This window comes from Sycon ciliatum, chromosome 5 (genome assembly GCF_964019385.1).
Source record: "Sycon ciliatum chromosome 5, ocSycCili1.1, whole genome shotgun sequence".
NCBI lineage: Eukaryota > Metazoa > Porifera > Calcarea > Leucosolenida > Sycettidae > Sycon > Sycon ciliatum.
Window position 1 is genome coordinate 1,359,485 of NC_088647.1, and position 10,919 is coordinate 1,370,403.

Here is a 10,919-nt window from a genome sequence, read left to right on the forward strand (position 1 = left end):
TCATTGTGAGACATAGGAGAGTGTAGAACGATAATAAATGTCAGGAGGCGTGGGTGCGAGGGAGAAATTGCAAAACGGTTGCATGCACGCTGCAGCACAGCTAGCAAGCGAAAGAAGCTGTGGATGGGTTCGTTCCTATTTTTTGATGGCTGTGGCCATCCGTGGACCCAACGGTATTCGTGTGAGTACGGCGTTTGTTTGTGCTGCCAGCTCGGGCCCGGTGCGCGAATGAAACCGAACTTTGAAAAATGGCTCTCGCTCTTTAGTCCGATTGTCAGTATTGACTGGCTTTTCATACAATGCCTATTGATGTCTAGAGACATGCTGTCTCGCCTTCCCCTGGTACACATTACACGGGGCTTTGTTGAAGTTCGTACCATGAACTGCCAAAGGGAAATGTTTGAATGGTGCTGGGGCAGCTGCCATATTACAGATTCCCTGTAGCCGGCCTAATCGCGTTTGTCGCCACAACCGATTTTGTAACAGCGTGCCGACGTATCTTTTTGTACCCTTTTTTCAAATTTCGAATTTTGTGGCACTGCACTCTGTACGATAAAATCTAGAAAAGTCGCCAAACACGGGAGATCACCAGAGCCAGCGCTCATCTTTTTTTTATGAATGTACTGTATACAGCACGAGATACGGTAGCCCGCAAGTACCAATAGCGCAGCGACACCGTGCAAGTACAAATAGCGCAGCGACAACATTGGTGTGTGTCTTTGTAGTTACTGTGAGAATGTTAGTGGCAAATGGACAAAAATGCGTATGGGGACTGTGTGTGTGGACACGATGAGGCATGCGGAGCATCAAAGGATAAGGACAAAATGTTACAAGTTATGACTAACGGTCCACCAACGTAACACCAGACCATATACTGTCAGCATTTGTCCTTCTCCTTTTTTTACCATAATTAAATTGCCTCACCATCCAAGTATCATTTGAAAAAAGTGAGTGCTACAACTTTTTATTATGTTTGTTTTAAACTTCACTTCTCAACTCCAAAAACGGTCTCTTCACTATTCAAAATTAAAATTGACATTACACAATCATTACACCATAGGTGTATAATGTTAATTTTAATTTTGGTTTGAATCGCAGTGAAGAGACCGTTTTTGGAGTTGAGAAGTGAAGTTTAAATATGTAAGTGGCTGTGTTGGAGTTTGCAGGCAATTAGAAAAATTGTTTGTTTTAGAGACTATCTGCTGTGGCTATTGTGACGAGCTTCCACTGATGATAGTCACTAGATACCATAGCAATACTGGTTACCATAGAAACCTCTGAGACTTCACAATGCCGAGTCAGCGCAGGCATAAAGGTGATGGAGCACCTCAGCACTCCAGAAACGTCTGGCAGAGCATGAGCGACTGTTGTAGTCCCAACTGATTTCTGGTTGTGGATCCAGTTTCCCTTTGTTCCCTCCGTGATGCAGACTCCTCTGATCCATGATGCACACGCTCCTCCGACTTCTGGCTACTTAAGTAAAAAACGCACCCTCGCACGTATCAACGAGCATTATTTCTGGCCAGGAATGAAAGCAGCCATCGACCGCTATTGTACTCTATGCCTGGAATGCCAACAGAACAAGCACAAGAATCCTGTTGCACGTGCTCCTCTTCATCACATCACAGCTACACGCCCGTATCACATCATCGCTATCGACTTCATGGGTCCTCTACCTCGTTCAAATAGTGGTAATCTTTTCATCATGGCTGTTATCAATTACTTCACCAAATGGTTAGAGTTGTTCCCGCTCCGTAATATCCAAGCCACTACAGTTGCCAATACACTCACTACACACATCATCTCTTGCTATGGAGTACCTGAGCAAATCCACTCCGACCAAGGTTCTCAGTTTGAATCCGACCTATTCCAGGATCTATGCAGGACGCTCCACATCAACAAAACACGCACCACTCCGTATCATCCTCAATGTGACGGTCTCGTCGAACGATCCAATCGCACGGTCCAGAACATTATCAAAGCTTACACGAACAATACGCAATCCAACTGGGATAAACATCTTCGTACCACGATGCTCGCTCCACTCAACGACTGGTTTCACACCATACTTCCTCATGTTTGGCCGTGAAGCTACGTTGCCACTACACCTCATGTACCCACTTCCACAACCACATGCACCACAGCCAATCACAACGTTCTTCACTGATCTCCAAGCCCGCCTTCAGACATCCTTTGACACCGTTCGTCAACACACCGATCAACACCACAGGTACTCCAAGGACCGCTACGATCGGAAGGCCACAGCTTCCCAGTTCAAAAAGCAGGATTTTGTTTGGTTACATGCTCACCCACCACCTCACGTCTCACCGGAACTCCTCAAACACTGGACAGGCCCCTGGAAAATCATTGAGTGTCCCTGCCTTGTTAACGTAGTATTCTACATGTGTGTAAACTGACTATGATACATGAACCTAATGTTAGCATCCTGACGTCTTTCACTGTACTTTACAAATCTCTCGGTTATACTCGCTTTACGTAATTCCCCACTCTATAGCTCGTTCTTCCATTCGTCTGTCTTAATTGTCTTCCGAGTATTTTCCACGACACTATTCTACCACCGTTTCTCTTACACACATTCAAAGGCGATTTCTAGTAGTTATGCATGACGCGCCTCGTTGTTTCTGATACTTCTTGGAACTCTTATCGCTGGCTATAAAACCGTTTGCTTTGTCTTGTTCAGTTCAGTTCAGTTCGGTTCAGTTCGTACCACGTTGCACATTTTTCGGCAAGCACCATGCACTTTGTGGTGGGTTCACTCAAGTTTCTACGTTTCTAACGTTACGTGTTGTAGCGAAGGTAGCTGTCATCCCTACCTGTACCTGAGCAATGCATTGTACTTCACGTGCATACAGCACACCACATACCTTTAGGTGTAGTAACTGGTGATCCAGTGGCGAGCAGGGGACTGCCAGTCAAAGCCCCAACCATCGCCATGACAGCGACAAGGAGGCTCAAAGAACCCTAGAAGCAACACACAGAGAGAATGAGGTGAGATTTGTGGGATTTCTACTTTTTTTAAAGTATTCTAGCTTTACAGTAGAACAGTTTCAATTCAGCAACATACTTGGTAGCAGACAGCAACATACTTGGCAGCATACTTGGCAGCAGACAGCAACATACTTGGCAGCATACTTGGTAGCATACTTGGCAGCATACTTGGCAGCATACTTGGCAGCATACTTGGCAGCATACTTGGCAGCATACTTGGCAGCATACTTGGCAGCATACTTGGCAGCATACTTGGCAGCATACTTGGCAGCATACTTGGCAGCATACTTGGCAGCAGACATATTCTCATGATCATTCACATGGGATCAAGTACATTCGATCTCATCTCCAAGGCCAAACAACCTTTACTACGAGCTAACTGATACTATTGATCTCTTTAGGAGGACCCACTCAAGCAAGCTCCTACCTTCCGAGCAAGCTGATGATGATGTCCTTTGTGGTAGGCTAACTGTGTCTAAAGCGAAACCTGATTTTTTTGTGGGTCATTTATTCCCAACACAAGAGGTATCCTGTTTGCTTATGTAAATCATGATTCATGTGCTTCTTGCTTCAGTATTATTATGGCAATGTTTACTCTTCTTACTTTGAAGTACATGATTTTCATTATTGTCAGCCATCTATTTCACTACCATGTACATGTAGATCCGAGTTGCGAAAGCTGATCATGGCTTTCGAATCCCTTCCAATGCTCCTTGATCTAAGAGTCTGTATCGGTTGGAAACATCCTGCAAGAATTCTGAACGGCCTAGAATTATCAATGTGTCATCGTCGAGGGAGTCCAGTTGAGCACGAACAGAGAAAATAATTCATACGTTCCCTTCCTCAACCGCTTGCAGCGCATGCATGTGAAATGGGTGAACGCCTTCACCAATCTCTGGTTGCCATAGATACTATTACTATTGACCCTCTATTAGTACATTGCCTACATGCATTGGACAGCGGCTGAAAGTTAGAAAGTAAGTTGTGGTGATTCCCATTCCAGTCATCAGTCTGTCTTTGTACCTCATAATAGTTATTATCAGAGACGGTGCAGATACCATGCTACACTGAAGGTAAGTATGGGGGCTGCATTATCATTATTATTATTATTATTACAAAAAAATGTATTATCTACGCATGCATCTACGCAAGATTCACCACCAGCCAATTAGGACATGTGTCAAAGTATTGAACGTTTTCGTTCCCTTCTTGTCAAAATACTACAGGGAATGATGGAAATAAGCTAAAAGACTACAACTATAAGGAAAATAAGTTCAGAAACATATCACTCCAATTATGTGTAGAAGTGACACGAAAAAATAGATGTGAAGAAAAAGTTTCTGAACTTATTTTCCTTATGAAGAAAAAGTAAGAAAAAGTTTCTGAACTTATTTTCCTTATAGTTGTAGTCTTTTAGCTTATTTCCATCATTCCCTGTAGTATTTTGACAAGAAGGGAACGAAAACGTTCAATACTTTGACACATGTCCTAATTGGCTGGTGGTGAATCTTGCGTAGATGCATGCGTAGATAATACATTTTTTGTAATATTTTCTGCCTCCGTCCTGCTTTCAAATTATTATTATTATTATTATTATTATTATTATTATTATTATTTTTTTTTTTTTTTTTTTTTTTTTTTTTTTTTTTTTTAATGGAGTGCAAGCCTCTTTTACGGGCAAAAATTAACACATTATTATTATTATTATTATTATTATTATTGTAAAAGAGAAAAGGACATATGGATACGAGTTAAGAGTAACTCTCCATCACTGTAACATGATACTATATACAGTCAGAAAGTGCAATAACTAGGCACAAAACTGACAGAGTACTGAGACATTCGACGTCCTGACACCTAACTTCAACACATCTCCGTAGCGCTAACCGACAGCCTTCCAACTTGGAAGGTTCAAGGTTGTGGAAAGACCAAAGAGGGGAAGGCAAGCGCAACGAAAACGAGCAAAAGCTACAGTCCCAACGGAACAAAGAATGTCGATTGTTACTGGACGATGACGAGACCAGTACGATATTTGACAAAGCGGTCTAACTACAATTCGAAGCAGCAAAGCAGCACACCACCCAACTTGGGTGGGTCATAAATATCAAAGATAAGTAAAGAAAGGGAAGCTTTGCGAAAACGAATTGTACAAGCCGAAAGCCAAACTCCTACAGTACTCCTCATGCATGACATTGTGATGGACTAGTTGACTACAAAACAAGTTGTTTCACACGACGTACGTTTCGCCGTATGGTTCGTGACGGCTCATCAGGTGTGCAATTTGAAACTCGGATGTTGAGCCATAAATAAATGTAAAAGAGAAAAGGACATATGGATACGAGTTAAGAGTAACTCTCCATCACTGTAACATGATACTATATACAGTCAGAAAGTGCAATAACTAGGCACAAAACTGACAGAGTACTGAGACATTCGACGTCCTGACACCTAACTTCAACACATCTCCGTAGCGCTAACCGACAGCCTTCCAACTTGGAAGGTTCAAGGTTGTGGAAAGACCAAAGAGGGGAAGGCAAGCGCAACGAAAACGAGCAAAAGCTACAGTCCCAACGGAACAAAGAATGTCGATTGTTACTGGACGATGACGAGACCAGTACGATATTTGACAAAGCGGTCTAACTACAATTCGAAGCAGCAAAGCAGCACACCACCCAACTTGGGTGGGTCATAAATATCAAAGATAAGTAAAGAAAGGGAAGCTTTGCGAAAACGAATTGTACAAGCCGAAAGCCAAACTCCTACAGTACTCCTCATGCATGACATTGTGATGGACTAGTTGACTACAAAACAAGTTGTTTCACACGACGTACGTTTCGCCGTATGGTTCGTGACGGCTCATCAGGTGTGCAATTTGAAACTCGGATGTTGAGCCATAAATAAATGTAAAAGAGAAAAGGACATATGGATACGAGTTAAGAGTAACTCTCCATCACTGTAACATGATACTATATACAGTCAGAAAGTGCAATAACTAGGCACAAAACTGACAGAGTACTGAGACATTCGACGTCCTGACACCTAACTTCAACACATCTCCGTAGCGCTAACCGACAGCCTTCCAACTTGGAAGGTTCAAGGTTGTGGAAAGACCAAAGAGGGGAAGGCAAGCGCAACGAAAACGAGCAAAAGCTACAGTCCCAACGGAACAAAGAATGTCGATTGTTACTGGACGATGACGAGACCAGTACGATATTTGACAAAGCGGTCTAACTACAATTCGAAGCAGCAAAGCAGCACACCACCCAACTTGGGTGGGTCATAAATATCAAAGATAAGTAAAGAAAGGGAAGCTTTGCGAAAACGAATTGTACAAGCCGAAAGCCAAACTCCTACAGTACTCCTCATGCATGACATTGTGATGGACTAGTTGACTACAAAACAAGTTGTTTCACACGACGTACGTTTCGCCGTATGGTTCGTGACGGCTCATCAGGTGTGCAATTTGAAACTCGGATGTTGAGCCATAAATAAATGTAAAAGAGAAAAGGACATATGGATACGAGTTAAGAGTAACTCTCCATCACTGTAACATGATACTATATACAGTCAGAAAGTGCAATAACTAGGCACAAAACTGACAGAGTACTGAGACATTCGACGTCCTGACACCTAACTTCAACACATCTCCGTAGCGCTAACCGACAGCCTTCCAACTTGGAAGGTTCAAGGTTGTGGAAAGACCAAAGAGGGGAAGGCAAGCGCAACGAAAACGAGCAAAAGCTACAGTCCCAACGGAACTTCCAAGTTGGAAGGCTGTCGGTTAGCGCTACGGAGATGTGTTGAAGTTAGGTGTCAGGACGTCGAATGTCTCAGTACTCTGTCAGTTTTGTGCCTAGTTATTGCACTTTCTGACTGTATATAGTATCATGTTACAGTGATGGAGAGTTACTCTTAACTCGTATCCATATGTCCTTTTCTCTTTTACATTTATTTATGGCTCAACATCCGAGTTTCAAATTATTATTATTATTATTATTATTATTATTCAAAGGATCAGTCGGGGAAGTGAACTGCCTGAAAAGAGAAAAAAACGCCAGACCCACCAGGACTCGAACCTGGGACCCTGCTTGTCATGAGCAATGCTCTAACCACTGAGCTATGGGACCAGGCTGAACCTAGAAGGCGCTTACAAGTTTTTCACTCCAAAGGCAGCTCACGACACGTGCCACACATACTGATGGCACTTGGGTCTTTTTCCCTCCCCCAGGGGACCAACCACGGTCAGTTTCTGGAAACTACCAGAGGTGAAAGAAAGTGATTAAATTTGGAAAGGATTGGGAGAACTTCATATTCAACGTCAGCGCCTTCTAGGTTCAGCCTGGTCCCATAGCTCAGTGGTTAGAGCATTGCTCATGACAAGCAGGGTCCCAGATTCGAGTCCTGGTGGGTCTGGCGTTTTTTTCTCTTTTCAGGCAGTTCACTAGCGATGTCAGAGTGCCGTGCCACGTGACCTCCACGCTTGTCGCTGGATTCCCTAGCAACCAGCTGAAATGATGGCACAAAAGGTCAGTACGGCAGAATGCCAGTCGCGGCCAGAGCGTGCAGTACTTGGCACGCGGGATATTCAAATGTGACCTGAAGACGTCAGTGACAAGCTTGGTCGTGACTATTGCCACGAAAATAGAAGATGAACTTTCGTATCCGCGTTTGTGCGGGCGCGCTGCGCCTACGGAGCTGGGAGTATGGCCGCCGACAAGTTAGCGTATGTTCAGTCGCCTTTTTCATCTCTTGCGCTGCCTGATACGCGTTTGATTTTAGTTCCATCGTGTTCCCCGTCGTCCAATTTAGTTTGCTGCCAAGTTTCACCGGCGTATCACGCCGCGCACCAGACTTGTAGTATTTTTCGCGACAGGTACTCCATTGCTGGATACACCGCCATCATGAGTGTTCGTCCAGCAAAGGGACTGGCGGTGAAGATGTTTTGTCGAGTCTTGGACTCAAGGAGGAGCAGTTATTGCAGGATAAGCCCCTGCCTGGCATGATCGGAAACGTTTCAAATGCATTGGTGTTAGAACTGATGAAGTTCAAAGCGGACCACCACCAGGATCATAATCTACTTGTCGAACTCTTCTTGTCTTGGAGAATGGTCAAATCACAACTCATACTTCGGCTACTCTTCAACAGTCTTCTTGAATTTCTCCAACAGTTTGCAGCAACAAAAAAAAACAAACAGTACAGCTACGGTATGTACATTTTGTACAGTGCGCAAGATTATTCATGAGCCGCGATCCCTGTTGTCAAGACCGATTTTGTGCCGTGGTGAGATCTGGTTTGTGTACAGTGCGGCATGGTGCTTTTCGACAATGGCGGCGCTTACCCCGCGCACTCTAAACTGGAATAAGTCCACTATATTTGCTCCGATTTGCTTCAAACTTTGCCAGTATACTCTACTTGTCTTCAGGAATCGGATGGTATTACAATATTTGCCCGATTCTCAAAACAGAAATTTACCCTGACATCGCTAAGTTCACTTCCCCGACTGATCCTTTGAATATGAAGTTCTCCCAATCCTTTCCAAATTATTATTATTATTATTATTATAATTATCAAATTTTTGATAGGGCAATCCCCACAGGCCTAAGGCCTTCTTACAGGGTACCCTAGAAATGAAAGTACTGAATTACGGAATAGGCATCTTGTGACGTCAGGAAAAATTGGCAACAAAATTGAATATTTTTAGGGGTCAAAGGGGTGTACCGGGTACCCGGGTATCCGCCCGTTAATCTCAGGTACCGTTAGTAAAAGGGTACCCGTTTGGATTTCGATGATCCAGTCAGTACAGAACCACACTACTGGGACCGCGCATTCCAGGTGGGAGTCAATTATTTACACCCCCACGCTGGGTGTCTGCATTGTTGTTGCATTTTTGCACCTAGTAGATCTACCTCTGCAACTATCAGACACAAATCACTTCGCGAATCATAATGTGATATCAAAATGCAACCGAAAACAGATAAATTAAAATTAGGATTTAAGTGAAGATTGCGCAAAAATTAAACCTGGCTGCTAAAGGGTACCCGTTAACCCGCTCGTCAAGAAAATTACCCTTCGTTAGTTAAAGGTACACCTGTTTGACCCCTAAATATTTTCATAAATTTCATCCTGTGACGTCATGACTGTGCCAGTACCCCCCCCCCCCCCTCCGCCCCCTGCCCCCCCCCCCCTCCGCCCCCTTATACCGACTACAAAATACCCAGAGCTGAAGGAGCAACACCAGATGCTAGCCCAGCCATCACTATACACTGTACGTAGTTCATAATTATGATAGCAAGGAGATCATCAAAATGATGCAGTGCAAGGCACAAGCTGAAGTATTGGCATATCTTAGGGCTAAAATATTGTGTCTATGTGACTGGCATGTAGATTCTATGCCAGCATGCACCTGAACTGAAGTCAAGTCAGCGAGTTTCAACACGCATGATGCGCATCGATGCCCAGGCCCAGAAAAAGTACGCACAAGTGCGCGGTTCAAAGTTCATGAGTTCTATCAGAAACTTTCGAGCACTAGTATGAACGCCTGTCAGTTCTACGAGCGCCAGAAACACAACAATCTCTTTCTGCGAGTGACCAGTAATGGCAAAGACATCCACATCTGCAACCACCGGGACCAAAGAACATCGACTGCTTCTACCACAACCAGTATCTTGCAATGAACTGTACTGTGGCCGCTGCCATTATCAAGGAGAATTTGTACTTCTGCGACTTTGGGTATACAACAGCATGAGTAATAATAATATGTATGTTCGCCAAGAAAGCGTCAAAGAAAGCGTCCTCAGAGTCAAACGCATGCCTACAATCATGTAGTTCTTACCCGAAAGCACAGCGAGCGTCTCAGGAAGCAAGTCATTGACATTGACAAACACAGCAATGGGGCTTACCATTATTGTCCGTTTCCTTGGTCTTCAGAGAGGTTTTCTTCGTCCTTTCCTCTGTAGCTGCAGATCGGAAATGAACCAAGAACTAGGCCTAGTAGTAGTACTGATAATATTCTGGGCGTAAGCGCGCACCTTGTACTCCAGGGGTCTGTGACGCACTTCACTTGCGCTAGGACTGACCATGGTTGACCCGATGTCACGATGTGGACTGCCCTCGACCTGAGCACTCAGTGCCTCCTCCAGAGACTCGGTTGAACACGCTTTGTGATCATGTCCGACTGATGGCTATAAACGCTAGCTTTTAATTAGCTTTAGGCTACGTCTCCGTGCACCACAATGATTTCTGTGATCTGACAGTGAAGACGTGACCCATAATGTGAGCCCTGAAACTAATACTTACTTCGCTACCACTCACCGGTGAGACCCTGCGTCTTCGCACATGTGCGCACAGCGATCTCAGCCGACGGCGCTCGCCTAGCGCCTGGACGTTGCAGCATCTGCCACATGGGGTGGGCGTTTCGAGAAGACGTAACGTTCCTCGATATTCGCGTATCTAACCTGCATGCCCGTTCCAACCTCCAGCAGTTCTTCGTCATTTTGTGAAAGCTGGGACAACCCACTTGCCCAGGCAAGAAGGTAGCACTGCGTGTTCATTCCGGGGAAGTAAAATACCAACCAACCAATCACCAGCAGTCAATTCCTGCAACATACGTAAACACGAAGCCGAGAAGAGGCGCTAGGCCTCGTATGAGGAGCGAACCCGGAAAATCGAGCACGGGTCATTTGTGTCAGTAGTCTTGAGTGCATCAGGATGACTTGGTAAAGCGGCTACTGCGCTCTACAACAGAGTTGCCAGCATGCTTTCGGACAAGAGAAAAGAACCCTATTCCGCCGTTCTGGCCTGGACAAGGTCCTCCGCTCAGCAACTGCTAGCCTCCGTGGACATCGCGTCGCTCAACCGAAGTCCAACCGAGCTTTGGCTGACATTCCCGCTGTGCTAGCCACAACAGAAGT

At 44.7% G+C, this 10,919-nt stretch overlaps 1 protein-coding gene across 1 annotated transcript in view; it reads right to left on the bottom strand.

Moving 5' to 3' along the window:
• The window catches only part of LOC135816568 (uncharacterized), a 16,580-nt gene extending 6,535 nt beyond the window's left edge, over positions 1-10,045 (bottom strand). Inside the window, exons 1-2 of the mRNA XM_065329762.1 lie at positions 9,909-10,045; positions 2,886-2,982 (exon numbers count right to left, since the gene is read on the bottom strand). Coding sequence (XP_065185834.1) covers positions 2,886-2,982; positions 9,909-9,911 — 100 coding nt within the window. The 5' untranslated portion in view covers positions 9,912-10,045. The remainder of the gene's footprint in view (positions 1-2,885; positions 2,983-9,908) is intronic.
• Positions 10,046-10,919: the final 874 nt, after the last annotated feature.